Source organism: Suillus paluster (assembly GCF_016628075.1).
Source record: "Suillus paluster strain FC165 chromosome Unknown EDB91scaffold_3, whole genome shotgun sequence".
In the NCBI taxonomy this organism is placed as follows: domain Eukaryota; kingdom Fungi; phylum Basidiomycota; class Agaricomycetes; order Boletales; family Suillaceae; genus Suillus; species Suillus paluster.
Window position 1 is genome coordinate 1 of NW_024537563.1, and position 14,682 is coordinate 14,682.

Genomic DNA, 14,682 nt, shown 5'->3' on the forward strand with positions numbered 1-14,682 from the left:
GCATCGTGCATGAGGGCTGAAATTGAAGCACTTAGTCTTACCGGTGTGCATAGTAGTAAGGCATGCTGCATGTGTAGTATGTAAATGTAATTCAAGCATTTGAGAGACGGCCTAAAGCACAGAACTTATGATGTGTTATCTGCACATTTATTATCAAAAGCACATGGCACCAAAATTTACATAATCACGTTGTCGGGGGCTCCTATTGATTTCGCTAAGAACTCTCATCAGAAATAAAGAACACTGGTAGCTGTGGGACTGACCGCTCCTCTGTTACTCTTTCGAACTTTTTCAGTTCCCAATAATTGAGTAACTTTGACATCCGAGCAATTCAGTTTACTAAGTTGTCTCTTTCAAGGTATGCAAGACCCCGAGGAGCTCGACTGCGTCCTGAAGCCGCTTCAATGAACCAATGACATTTATTACCGACTTCTGAGCTCAATTATAATTGAAAGATCATTGTCACACCTTCCTGGACATACTCATACACGGTACGTTTACGCACGCATTCAAGACCCTGTTCTCAGTTGCATGACGACTTCTCAAAATGCTTACATGGCTCATGTTTGAGCATAGCATCATGATCAGTCTTTTGGCACTCTCATGCTCTCTGGCAGGCTGACTTCACCCACAGGATTCTGAAGAATCTTGCTACTGAACTTTGCTGAACCCAAGGATGTTGATGGTGACTTCGGGAACTCCAGTCGTTCAACGTCGCTATCATGAAGCAGTACAAGATTTAGTGATGTTAATCAGCACCCTCCTTTTAAAAGACCGCATGTCTCCGTTTTAAATCACATTTATCAAGTGAGCAAAATGGCTTTAGAACTACACTGTTTTTAATATCCAGCTATTACACCAACTGTTGAGAATGGCCAAGTTACTGGACCATCAAAGCCCCGCTCTTTCCAGCTATAGCTGCCCTACTGCTGCCTTACCAACTACGCATTCTGAAGTTCCCTGTGTGTTGACTTCCAACATTAAGTCATCCGATAGCATCTGAGCCGGTGTGCTGGCATGCGAGGATTGTTGCTTCTGTCATAGAAGAGACAAACTCGAGCATGTACGCGAATTCAAGACATACCTGGTACGTCTATTGTCAAGTGTATGAAGATGATGCTTTAACTTTTCATAGATGTCTCTAGACGATGTAGACATTGAAGAAGATGATCAAAATCTTCTTTTCACTCAGTATACTATAGAAACTGTCCAAGCGAGTCATTTGGTGGCCCAGACACGCGTCAAACAGTATGCGAAGCTTTTGCAACTACTACAGCGGGAGGCGGATGAATGGGGGAGGAGGGTTGAGAAGGCTTCGCTTGTACTTCCAAACTTCAAGTCACGAATTGAGCCATTGTTATCAGTCAATTGATTATATCATGTTATTTCCGCGGCAATCATAGAAGGGTATAATTGTACTCCAAACATTCTGCAAGAAATGTGAACGAACCCGGTGACCAGGTCAACATCAGGAAAACATTAGATTCCTTTTCTTACTCATGTAACAAAATGACGAATGGTGTTCTAAGGAGGCTAAGGTTATTATGTAAGGACATCCTTTTGCTACTTATTGTTCTTATTTTTATACGAGTGGTTGGGGTGGATGCCGTCCAATTGCCTTGGATGTTGTTCCGTTGAAACAGGCAGGTACTGATCACAATTACTTTTCTCTTGCGTCACAGATTACAACAATGGGCCGTTGTCCCACCCACTGCTACCGTTACTGCAAGAACAAGCCCTACCCCAAATTGCGGTACAACCATGGTGTCCCTGATTCCAAGGTTTGGTCGCCCATGCCTAGTCACCCAAATCCTCACCTCCCCACAGATTAGGATCTTCGATCTCGGCCGGAAACGTGCCTCCATCGACGAATTCCCCTTCTGTTGCCATCTCGTCTCTGATGAGTACGAGCAGTTGAGCTCCGAGGCACTCGAAGCAGCCTGCATCTGCACCAACAAGTACATCACCAAGACGTCTGGAAAGGATTTGTTCCACATGCATGTCCGTGTGCACCCATTCCACGTCATCCGCATTAACAAAATGTTGAGTTGTGCTGGCGCTGATAGGTATGTGACTCGGGTGTGAATTCGTGCGGTGACACTTACATTTTTTTGTGCAGGTTACAAACTGGTATGCGTGGTGCTTGGGGCAAGCCCTATGGCACTGTCGCCCGTGTCAATATCGGCCAGATCATCCTCTCTATCCGTTGCAAGGACTCCAACTCGGCCATCATCCAGGAGGCTCTCCACCATGCACACTACAAGTTCCCCGGCCGCCAGAAAATCATTGTCTCGAAGAAGTGGGGCTTCACGAATGTGGCTTGTGAGGATTACATGAAGCTCAAGGAGGAGAAGAGAGTGTTGCAGTGCGTATCCTTTCAGGTTGTCTGGTCATATTTCTATTTTGACTCGTTTGACGCACAGGGATGGAGCTTATGTACAGTTTATTCGTGCTCAAGGCCCATTGGAGCAAAACTTGTGTGCGCAGCTCAAAACTTGAAAATATGGGGTCGTTTGACTGTGATGATACATATCATGCCTACATGGCATATGTGTACACTGTTCTTCCATTATATCTCGTGGAGCGCGCACGTGAGGTGGATGCGAATTGGTACCGTGGGATCAAACATTCAGTGTGGAACGTAATGTTTGCGCACTTGACTCGGAAGCATTGGTCATGTAGTATGTCTATTGAAGTGTATGATGTCTCCTCTTCCTCTAGTACTACCATGAAATCACGACCTAGGCTTCCCATCTCTGAAGAAGAGGTCTACCTAGGAGAGTCAAGGAGGACAACAGCTGTCATGGTGGGTATGTAAGGGCAAGATTGGTTGAACCGTTTTATTCATTTTAAATTATTTTCTTTCTTTTCCTCTACATTGCCCTATTATCAATATACCTGCTGTCTCAGTCTGACGGTTCGAGCCTGACCAAACTCCTGCCTTTCAGAAATTCCGTCTATCGAGTTCTCTGAGTGCCCTGCTATCCCTTGCCAGCAGCCATTGCAGCAGAGCACAGCTTCGTCATGAGCTGCCATGCTATTGTAATTTTTTGAAGCAATGATAACGCTATTTCCATGGCAGAGTCTTGAATGATAATATAATTTGAAACAGACATTAAGGCAAATAGGAATGCCCAACGCCGTTGACATGAGTGCCCTGCTATCCCTTGCTAGCAGCCATCGTGGTAGAGCACAGCTTCGTCACGAACTGCCATGCCATTGTAATTTTTTGAAGCAATGATAACACTACTTTCCATGGCAGAGTCTTGAATGAAAATATAATTTGAAACAGACATTAAGGCAAATAGGAATGCCCAACACCGTCAACATAAGTGCCCTGCTATCCCTTGTCAGCAGCAATCACGGCAGAGCACAGCATTTTCACAAACTGCCATGCCATTGTAATTTTTTGAAGCAATGGTAACGCTGCTTTCCATGGCAGAGTCTTGAATGAAAATATAATTTGAAACAGACATTAAGGCAAATAGGAATGCCCAACACCGTCAACATAAGTGCCCTGCTATCCCTTGTCAGCAGTAATCATGGCAGAGCACAGCATTTTCACGAACTGCCATGCCATTGTAATTTTTTGAAGTAATGATAACGCTGCTTTCCATGGCAGAGTCTTGAATGAAAATATAATTTGAAACAGACATTAAGGCAAATAGGAATGTCCAACACCGTCGACATAAGTGCCCTGCTATCCCTTGTCAGCAGCAATCACGGCAGAGCCCAGCATTTTCACTGACCCCTCATGCTATTCTATATTTGTGACCATTCATGGCTATGTACCGACAGCCCACATTTCTCGCAGTATAAATGGTAATGTTTAGTAGGAACACAATTATATCCTTCTATAATTGCCGCGGCAACAATACCAAGGACTCATCAATTTACTGATGCAGTGGTAACTTCCAGGAGATCTCCATCGTGCACGAATATTTACTGGTACACAGTCCGGTCCTCCATGAGCCCATGACTGCCCTCAAAATCGAGCAGCATTCTCCGTGGTGACGATCGTAAGTTCCAGTAACTCTTCAGCCGCACTCATTTGAAAGCCATGTCACGAAACGAGACAATATTAATGGCAAGATTAACTTGTAAGATGGAGCTAGGCAATGTACCAGGAGCTTGCGGATTTGGATAGAGCAGACGTGGTTGAGAACGAGCTGCTGCGACTCGGCTCTTGACAAGAGTGTTTAATTTCGGGTCTCGGGCCCAGGACACTTCCGTGCTGTACATACTACACACATCACCATAATTCCTTATCTCTCGTGTGCAGACCTCGCAGGTCCAGTGAGAGGTCGGTCTGCATGACCGGTAGAATGCGCATCTTGAAAGAGATATCGAGGTCAAGGTAGGTTCCAATGACCTTGCGTTTGGCGAAGTTCTCGGTCCGCTAGGACAATGCTGCGGATGATCAACAGGGCAGAAATTGGAGGCGTGTTCAAGATGCTGTATGGATTCATCGAGTTCCCTCTTATTTTGCGTCCTGTGGTATTTGACGACGTCCTCTGTCCCTAGCATGAATTCGTGGGCATCTCACGAGACTCGGATGTGGACTGCGAAATTCGAATCACGAGCTCTCAGTATCGGAATGTATTTAAGCAGGGCCGCAACCGTGAAAACCTTTGTGGCAACTGGGATTAGAACCCATGTACATTGTATTGAACGAATATTACAGGTCAAGATATGTGGCACGGGTGGTCTTTCCCTCGTATTTAGCTACTTGCCAATGTGAGAGGTTGTGCCAGGGCACAGAGTAAGGGTGATATCGGTGTTGTCGCAAGTATAAACGACATTGTTAGCCGGCGTATAGCCATCTGAATGACAATCATTAGTCCCACTATACCGATGCAGTAAATGAAAATACATACTCGAGCCGTCATTGTCAGGGAACGCATAGGCATTAGGACAAGTGTCATAGTAGAATTTGCTGTTGGGGCCAGGGCCCTCATTGTTGACGCAACCTCCTCCACCAGCGGGAAGCGCACCACCGCTGCATGCGCTCGCAGAAGAGCAGCAAGGGGAATAGCACGTGTCGGATCCAGGTCCCGGAACAGGCTGAGGCCAATATGAAAAGTGCGTAATGATAACATGGGTCAATTACTTACGCATCCGGATGAGATGGTGCAAGCGAAAGCATCACAGCTAGAATCAGCGGAGGAGATCTTCATTCCAACGTTATAGCCATAAATGAGCGAGATGTCATATGTCACCCTTCCGGGGTTTGCCCACTATGCTCATGCGGTTACTAAGTCTGAAGTTGATTAAATACCACAGCACTTGGACTCACGAAGTTAAATTCGGCTCTGCTGAAGGGAGTCTTACCGTTCCAAGTAGAGCCGCCAGTGGTACAACTACCACCGTTGCATCCAGTACCTAGTGGCACGGTCACGAAAAAGCTAAAGCTGAGGGGGATTGCACACTTACCAATGTTGATAGCGCCGTCCCAATTGGAGCTAATTCCCAGGTTTGCACTCCGACCCGAGGAGACGTTGATGTTGTTGGCGACAGAACCGTAACTTGTCTGCGTGTACAAGAAAACAGATTCGCTGCAGGAGTTGACAACGGTAAGAGACTGGGCTTTAGCCACAGTCGCGATAGCGGCTAGAATAAAAGCTGAGAGGGCGGTCATTGAAATTGATGATTAGACTTTCTGAGAGGTGGAGAATAATGATTCATGTTTAACTAGTCCATGGCCTTTATACCGGATGTCTGTGAGCGCGTCGGCGATTTGTTGGAAGTGCGTACCAAAAGACTGCTATGATGCTACCTGTGAGGGGCACGCTCATTATTTGCCCCCCGGAATTGCTAGCTAGCTTCGGAAACAGTGAGACTCGATGAAGGATGCAATCTCAAGCTAAAAGAGGACCGAATTTAAAATACTGCATGGAAGTCAGCTCATGACGGAAATTGGTTATACATAAGAAATCACACTTGTGAGACTCACTTGAGGCATGGAAGGCACGACGTTTAGCGCGCCGAGCGGACCCAAGTACAGCCGTCTTTGACGCCCAATATTTCCAACTCGGCGGCTTGTGGTTCACCTAAGTTTGCAAAAGAAAAAACAGACAAGCTACTCGTACGCCAGGTCGTTCGTCGTCAGTTCCTATCAATCATAGGCCACGGAGTGAGGATCCGATCCCGTGCATCTTAGTTTATGTAACGTCAATATCGACAGACTGACTGGTACGCGTAGAGCCCGAGACGGATTTGAGTCAGGCATATTACGACAACCGAGAGGAGCGGGGCTCTACTAACTGAGTGTTTATGGCAATTCTTGGTGCTTGGAACATCGTGAGGAAGCTGATGGGTAAAGACTTGCATCGCGTTACTATCCAACTTGTAATGATGGTGACCCAGATTTGTATGAGTGCTTACTGGTTGTATTGGTACATTCTCACAAGAGCATCAGTACTTCCGAGCACCGCGAGCAACAATCTAGGCAACACCCGGAGTCTTCCAAGGAAGTTATGGTGTCGGCAGCCTTCGATTGCTCACTCCTCGAGCTATTCCGGGACCACTTCCAAAATCTTGATCTCAAAATCTTTTGGCCAGGGTCCCTCGTCCTGTGGGGTTCTACTACAAGTATGAAGTGTTATATAAATATGAATGAGTCGTGCACTGGTCATATATATGTATTCATACCTTCTGAGAAGCTATAGTAACGGGTGGGAGATTAAGAACACGCAGCTTCGAGTCTTCAAGGAGCCGTACTCGCGCTCTTGCTGCCCTTTGACGATGTTTATACTCCAAGAAGTCGAACCCGACCGATTTGTGAGTCAACTAGAACCACAGTGACCATCAACTGCTCAGGTGCAAATTTGAAAACCTTGTACTCGTGTATTGACATCCTCTTTGACAACGTGGTACTGCATAATTGAGCGTCCTTCATACTGGATGTAGGTGCAGCTCTTCAAATTGACCTGATGGGCGTGGTGAAGGTGAGCGGCATATCATCAGTCGGTCGTCACGCAGCGTGCTCGATACCAATAATCCAGTGATACTCTGTACCCACAGGAGCACCAGAACCTTTGGGAGCTTTGTAGTTTCTGTGCTTCTTGGCTTCAAGCGTAATATACTCAAGACATGGTGACGACATGTGCTGAGCTTCGACGACAACTTGACCATACCTTCCACAAATCAGGTTCTTCCTTTGTCTCGTCCCATTGTCCACTGTCATACGACCGGTGCGTTCCACCTGTAGCCATCCCCTTGAAGCTTGTTTTCAGCTCATTAAAGCAAGACGATCACTTTCAACCACCTTGTTTTCTTTGGAGATTATATGACTGGTGCTCGCTTGAATTTTCTTCGCTGCTGGTTCTTGGATACCGCCAGGTCCGCAGAGGTCTTATTATCCACCTCCCAGATGGGATGGCCTATGTCTTGCTATGGTTTGGCAGCGCTCCTACGTACCTCACGAAAGGCACTCAATTAAGCCTTGTCAGCGAGGGGGGGATGACTCTTCGAAAAGTTCGCGAAACGACGGTATGGATTAACAATCATGATATATAAACAACGGAATAAAAGGAAACTACAGATTGCGGAGTAAAGTATATAATAAAAAAAAAGGGAGTGGCGGGCGGGAGTAAACAATGAATGTAAGTACGAGTGAGGATGCGTGAGCTAGTACGCTGAACGAGTCGACGCGGATGCAAGAAATCAACCAAGGAAGAAAGAAAAGAAAAGACGTGTTCCGCTCAGCTGGACGCGTGGTGCCGGGATACTCCGGCAGGCTACGTTACCCGGCACCTGTTCATGCTATCAACATAATTTGCACTTGGCGACTACCTGCTTACACCGTTTCTTTCTGTTGACCGCCGTCAAGCATTGACTCACTGACGGCAACGGTTATCTAGACCCGTCTCCCGATATGTGTTTGAGAAGGATGCTCTATCATATTCAAACGCCGGAACGAGTGTCACCTCGTAATCCTGTGTGGCGGTGCTAGTGTGACCCTGTGGTGGGTTGCGCCGGGGCAGGGTTGTACTACATCAGCCATCCCTGCAGCCCCTGCTCCTACAAGAAACAAGAGGGTAATGACTTCCGATCAGAATCGACGCGTGCGTTCAGGACGTCACGGGACGCTGAGAGAATTTCAAACTCCGGTCTCTAACTCTCAGATGTACCTAGCCAGACTGCTGGAGCCTAGAGTCAAAGTGGAACTGCTTCGGGCACTTCCTTAGAGGTCTATGGCTCCCTCGTATCTGTCAACGAGAATAAGTCGAGTCGCCTTAGACGTTCGACGGTAGTCAGGTCTCATCATGGTTCTGCTAAAAATTTCAGGCAATTCGGCTATTCGGACAGATTCAGTGGGCCTTCTTTTCAGTAGCAGCGGACCGAACAAGATCTGCATCTTATCCTCTTTCATCACAAGTGCGATTAAAAACACTAGATATGATACCCTGGGCCCCGAGCGAGAGCTGTAGCGCCGATAGGCTGTCGAGGGTCGTCATGATCTGTTACCATTGAGAAGAACGCGGTACGTGATTTACCTCACTTACAGCAGGGGCGCGCAAGGGAGCTCGACAATATCACCACTTGGGAAGCATAAAATGTGTTTTTAATTACGTTACGCTGCGTGTACGGCACTGTGGCAACCGAAGTAAGTACTTCGGAACGGTATCAATCACCCCCGGGGCAATTATCGAGGTAAAGCGATAAGGCGCGGGTGCCTCATATAAAGGCTTTCCAATGGAACTCAAGGTTGTCTCGTTTTGACCTCTCGCACAGGCTTGGCCACCCAACTTTCTGGCTCAATCTACAGCACCATGGATCCCGACTATAACTTGCCTTCCATCCCACTGGGCGTCCCGCTCAGGTCCAAGTCCAGCAGCAGCCCTCGCCATCAGTGGGATCTGCAGACAGCGGAGGTCGTCCACAGACCCAGTCATCGGCGACTGAGAAGCCATTACTTAGGCAGTTCAGAGGGACATTCACCGGCTCGTGGTCGCAATGATCCATATGCGGATTTCGAGCCCGTCCCTCAGGTTCCTGCAGCTACGAGAAGCAGGGAGGGCCATGCGATGCGTGGACCGCCGCGGCGCACACTTATACCAGGTCATGCCCCTGCCGATTCCTTCTGGCGTCGACTGGATAGTGCCCGTTAACGAGAAACCTCATGTTTGTGTTGCTTCGCACTTTTGGGTTGGCATTTGATCCTCAGCCTGACCTTACAGCGACGTACAATTGGAGAGCGACTCGATCCCACTATTGTCAACGCGGTGAAAGAGAAGGCGCAATACACTATAAAAGGTTAGTCGATAAGTCACTTTCTACTCGATATTTGTTGGGGTTTTATTGCTTTTGGAAGTATTCTGATGGTTCCTTTTGAAGCAAAATGGACAAGCTACGCCTTGAACATTGCGATAGGTGTACAAGTTCTGCTTGGGGCACTTACTACGGGTGTTGCGGCAGCACTGTCGGGTAAGCAGGTCAGTTTGAAAGTGTATGCATGTCAATTTACGATAAACTAACCCACATTCACTATCAGGTGTCGATTGCCACTACCATTCTTGGTGCGTATCCAGGTCTACATTCAAAGCTTTTCTGACGATTGCGCTCAGGTGGCGCGGCGACCCTAGTTGCTTCCTATCTCGCTCGGGCACGAGGATCAAACGAACCAGAACTATCCATCACTCGCGTCAAGGACCTAGATCAATTCTTGAGAGACTGCCTTTCCTTCAAAATGGACCACGGACATGAATATGGGACAGCTGAAAATGGGCTGAACGATCGGCTGGACCAGCTCAGAAAAAGGTTTGAAGAACTTCTTGGAAATGCTGATGGGTAGGTCATGCGCACTCGTGTTGTTCGGGTTGTGTTAACGACCTACTTTAGGCAGCGGAAACTTTCCTCACCTGTTTGAGTTCTCTTCTGGGCTTCATCTATGATGCACAGTAGACTTGTGACCAACCGCCTTACATGACGATGACAGGGAGTGGGGGCGGGTATTCGGTTTGTCCTGATGCTTCAACCCAAGACAAGGCGGCTGGTGATAAGACTAGTTTATTTTATACGTAACCATCCTTCTAGTAATTTCTCTACAAGCTGATATGTAGAGCTCTCCCAATAGTATTTAACGTTCCTTTGGCCGTCCCGAAACAATCACGGTAATTTTTTGCTGGCAAGTTGCTGGCGTCCAAAGCCTTCCTTGTTCACATTGGGGAAGCGGCTCACGTCTCAAGTATAGCCTCCAATTCAAGGAACGTTACAGCGCTGCCCTGAAAAATGCGTCATCGAGAACGACAATATGATAGTTGTGGTACTTAAGAGTGTTCAATCGAGCAAAGGTGGGGGATTTGTGCAGCAGCATCGTGCAGCCGTCATATCATCACCAATAAGCATATCCAATATCCTCCAGATGGAGAAATTCGTATTATTCAAAGCGAGACAAACGCCAATCTTGTGATTGGCATGATTCTCAACTAAGACATAGAGTCAAAACACCCCGTATTCAACCTAGAGAAACGTCCACCAAACCTCAGTCCAAGGCTACCACATTGGGAATATTACCGCACATGGAGGAAAAATTTGGTTTAGATACCCCTTGTAGATGACGAAGACGAGACAACCCATCCTAGTTTCGAGGCCAGGACCCTTGTGTCGACGCAAGATCTGGGATCCCTCCTACTGGTCATGTGAATCAAAGCGGACTCATACTTGGAGGTAGCGTCACGTCCTGACCGAGCGCGTCAGACAAGCCGTGCGTAACATGATAGACGGCGCGTAGTGAAAGTCCAAAAGCATGCAAAGACAGCAGTTCGTCCAGTGCGTGTACATTGGTACCAAATTAAAATTCACCTTGTTGTCAAGAAGGCGAACTCCATGGATCTGCACTTGAAGGCCAAGAACTTACCGAGGAAGCACGTCTCGAGCGCGCGAAGTGCCGTGAGCGTATGGTGCACATCCTGTGAATAAACATCTCGGCAGAAACCCAGATTCAAAGGACCTTCAAGAAGAGTCGATCCGGTGTTACAGCGCACAACAGCAAGACGGTTTAGAGGTGCTCGATAATAAGCGGATAATGACCAGATTTGGAGCGGCGGAGGGCTCCCTGAACACGGTGGGAGCACAGGTTAGTATGGAGGACAACGTTACAACCGAGCCATGTTGGCCGTCGATTTCCTTTCCCTTTCTTCAATCGAGACCGTGATCGGTGAACAAGTCAAATTCCTCTTTTCACTGATCTTTTTCTTCAATATCAGCATGACAGAAATTTGCCAGCTTAGTCCGTTCAGCTATAGAATACCTGTCTTAGCATCTACGCGACACGTAGGTTGACCGAAAGGCAGTACTTACCGCGGCTCGAGATCGCCGGCTTGCACGAAGTCGAAGTGTGCCTCCACATCTAGATGTCTTTGCGAATTAGAGTATGAAGAATGACATTGCGTAGTGAAGAAAAGACTAGTCTCGAACCTCGGACCAACTAGCCATCGAGAGACTGATTAAAACAAAAAAAAGAGGCTGCCCTGCAGAAAGAAAGGAGTCTCAGACACATCTGTAGGCTGCCGTAATTCTGTAGCCTAGTTAGCGAAGTCAAATGCCAAGCCTGATATCGGAGGTTGTCGTCGACGTTCCGAACTGCAACCCAGAATGGGTAGTCAGCGAGACAGAGCGCGTCGTGTTTTGAGCTACACGGCGAGCGAGTAAATAACCTATCCCAAAGACGGGCATTGACAATATTGTCCTGCGCATCATGTTCTGCTATGTCTCGTTTCGTCGTGTCGTGCTTCGTCACCTTCGAATACGAATAACTGAGACGATTCGATTCAACGCTGATGGTCATGAAGACAGTTGCTAACGGATATGCTACGCAGAACGAAGGGACTCGAAGAGCTGGTAACAAGTAAGGTCGTGGGCGCTGCATAGAGTAACGAATGAGGATCGTAGAGTCAAAGAGAAGAAAGCTCAAAATTGTCCGTGAATGCAAATCGTCCGTATCGAGTACAAAACCATATCCAGTTTGTGCAAGCGGTGTATGTGTACAGTAATTTTGAAGTCCATGATGATAACCTGAGGCAAAGATACATGTGCCGCTTTTCGCTGACAACGAGATTCTGGGCTGATCATTTACTCGGTCGTAACTGACTTGGCCCTGCAGGAGGAAGTGAGTATTAAATACCAAGTCAACACAACTCAGAAACTCACAAGTTACGAGGAAAGTCGACGTCAAACCCGTTCTTGATGGCCAAGTGGTAGCTCAATAACTGCATGGGGATAATGTTCAAGAGACCTTGCAAGCAGTCAATGGTGCGGGGAACACGAATGGTCTTCACCCCAGCCCTGATTCCGGTGTCACCCTCGTTGCAGACCACGATGGGATGAGCCTTGCGAGCTGTTATCTGTTCGAACGCGGACTGAACCTTGGGGTATAGCGAATCCTGAGTCATGATGATGATGACCGGCATGTTCTCATCAATCAGCGCCAAAGGACCGTGCTTGAGCTCTCCTGCAAGAATACCCTCCGAATGCATGTAGCTGATCTCCTTAATCTTGAGGGCGCCCTCGAGGCAGGTGGCATGCCTAGAAAGGGATCATTAATCAGTCTTACGGTTTGAGTCGTGGACGAGAGCTACGAACTGATATCCACGACCCATCAGCAACAAGCTGCGTGAGTTCGCGAGGACACCATTGGCGAGCTCCCGCAAGCTGTTGTCGCTTTCGAGAATACTCTTGATTTGTGCGGGGAGATCACGAAGGCCATCAATGATCTGGTTGCGGCGTTCGGTGAAGGAGATCCGATCCTCTGATAGCTGCAGCGCCATCAACATTAATGCAATGTACTGGGAGGTGTATGCCTAGAAAACACTCGTATCAGATAGTTAACTAATTAAAAAAGATTTCTATACCTTGGTGGACGCCACGCCAACCTCAGGGCCAGCATTGATGTGAATACCACAGTGTGTTTCACGGGAGATCGTCGAACCGACAGTATTCACGACGCCCAGACAGAGGGCGCCACGCTCCAAGCAGTACCGCAATGCCAGGATCGTATCAGCGGTCTCTCCACTCTGGCTGACAAAGACACAGACGTCGTCGCGGAAGATAGGAGTCTTCCTGTCCAGGAAGTCGGATGCGAGTTCTACGCTGACGGGGATTTCCGTCAACTCCTCAAAGATCGCACGAGTTGCCAACGCAGAGTGATAGCTCGTTCCGCAAGCGCAGAAGACAATACGGCGACAGCGACGCATAATGTGGAGATAGGCACGCAGCCCACCGAGCGTGATCTTGCGATCATCGAAGTTCACGCGTCCACGCATCGTGTTGACAACGGACTCGGGCTGTTCGTAAATCTCTTTCTGCATGAAGTGATCGAACTTCCCCTTCATAATCTCAGCGATCTCAATCTCGAGCGTCTCGATGTTGCGAATGGCGGGTGACTCGGCCTTGCCAGACTCATCCCGGCGCAGACGGTGAATGTGTAGCTGACCCTCAGCGATGTGAGCAATGTCATCATCTTCCAAATAGAGGACACGCTTGGTGTGCTCCACAATGGCGGAAGCGTCAGAGGCGATGAAGAATTCGATGGGCTGGGGCAAGGCCATCCTCGGACATGAAGTTGCGGGACTGACGACGGGTCAAATTGGGTACAGATGGAGGTGCCAATCGAGCTGTGGGAGAAGTGGGAGCAACTAGAAGAGCATTGTAGCAAAGGCTGGATCGAGGAGTGAGACAACCTACGAGTTTCCACAGTCTTGCTGTCAGCTTCGGCTCCAGCAAACTCGACATCGACGAAGTCGACTTTGAGCTTCTTCTCAGTCTTAACACCAATCAAGAGAGGCGAACCGCGGCGGGCAGTCACGATCTCGTTAGGGAAGTGGATAGACTTGAAGACGAAGGCGAATGAACCCTCAAGCTCTTTCAGGACTGTCTTCACGAGAGATGTGAAGGTCATGCGCTTGTCTGGCCGAGAGTCATAGACGTATTTTGTTAGGATGGCAACCGCCTCCGTGTCAGTTTCGGACTCGAACTTGAATCCACGCTTCTGCAGGACTTGCCGAAGAGCAACGGCGTTGGTCACGATACCGTTGTGTACAATAAGGAACTCATTGTTGACATCAGACCGAACGGGATGACAATTAATAATTGAGGGAGGACCGTGTGTTGCCCAACGGGTGTGGGCGATAGAGACCTGGGAAATCACTGTCTTCGTGGTGTCGATGGTAGACGATGCGATGCGATTCCGCAAGCCAGCCACCTTGCCGACCTCTTTGAAGTAAACAATTTCGCCGGGCTTGTCGCCATCGATACCAAGGCCAGCCGAATCATAACCGCGGTACTCCTGTCGGGCCAGACCTGTGCAAAGAATCTCCAGGATCTCCTTGCGGTCCTGTGATAGGTGAAGTTAGAAAACGGATAATCAGGAAACACGCCGCGAAACCGCCAAGCGAAGGTGTAGGTAAAGTTACTAAATATGGCAAGTAATCATAGGGAAGTTCCAGGTCGCGGCTCGAAGGCTCGATATTGAGCGCGGAGTTGTAGAGACAAGACGCAGGCACGGTGCAGGGCCAGAAATAGCTTGTATAAGAGCAACGTACCTTTTCCTTCAAGAAGTTGCAGTAGCCAAAGATGCCGCACATCGTGATTCAAGAGTAAACAGGTAACTATATGCGCATGATAATGCCATGATCAGCCGGTCAATACCACAGATAGCGAGCTTAAACGAACCTAACGTAT

General features: G+C 48.1%; 4 protein-coding genes across 4 annotated transcripts; 2 read left to right on the forward strand and 2 right to left on the reverse strand.

The window, feature by feature from the left end:
* Positions 1-871: 871 nt before the first annotated feature.
* Positions 872-1,372, forward strand: EDB91DRAFT_1077266 (uncharacterized protein; the record flags this gene model as incomplete). Its single annotated transcript, XM_041314923.1, has 4 exons — positions 872-962; positions 997-1,007; positions 1,079-1,087; positions 1,136-1,372. 4 exons carry the CDS (start codon positions 872-874, stop codon positions 1,370-1,372), a joined length of 348 nt encoding a protein of 115 aa, XP_041182842.1.
* A 3,261-nt stretch (positions 1,373-4,633) lies between these two features.
* On the reverse strand, positions 4,634-5,891 carry EDB91DRAFT_401321 (Osmotin thaumatin-like protein). Its single transcript, XM_041327127.1, has 5 exons — positions 5,434-5,891; positions 5,297-5,382; positions 5,115-5,237; positions 4,878-5,064; positions 4,634-4,823 (listed from the first exon to the last, which is right to left on the reverse strand). Exons 1-5 carry the CDS (start codon positions 5,636-5,638, stop codon positions 4,726-4,728), a joined length of 699 nt encoding a protein of 232 aa, XP_041182843.1. The 5' UTR covers positions 5,639-5,891; the 3' UTR covers positions 4,634-4,725.
* Positions 5,892-9,066: 3,175 nt separating this feature from the next.
* On the forward strand, positions 9,067-9,871 carry EDB91DRAFT_1242500 (uncharacterized protein; the record flags this gene model as incomplete). The annotated part of the gene is made up of 6 exons (XM_041322190.1): positions 9,067-9,126; positions 9,183-9,258; positions 9,340-9,437; positions 9,497-9,521; positions 9,570-9,792; positions 9,844-9,871. The coding sequence occupies 6 exons, from the start codon at positions 9,067-9,069 to the stop codon at positions 9,869-9,871; spliced, it is 510 nt and encodes a 169-aa protein (XP_041182844.1).
* Positions 9,872-12,075: 2,204 nt separating this feature from the next.
* Positions 12,076-14,585, reverse strand: EDB91DRAFT_1234013 (uncharacterized protein; the record flags this gene model as incomplete). The annotated part of the gene is made up of 7 exons (XM_041321159.1): positions 12,076-12,100; positions 12,154-12,528; positions 12,586-12,803; positions 12,855-13,551; positions 13,574-13,637; positions 13,687-14,335; positions 14,544-14,585. The coding sequence occupies 7 exons, from the start codon at positions 14,583-14,585 to the stop codon at positions 12,076-12,078; spliced, it is 2,070 nt and encodes a 689-aa protein (XP_041182845.1).
* Positions 14,586-14,682: the final 97 nt, after the last annotated feature.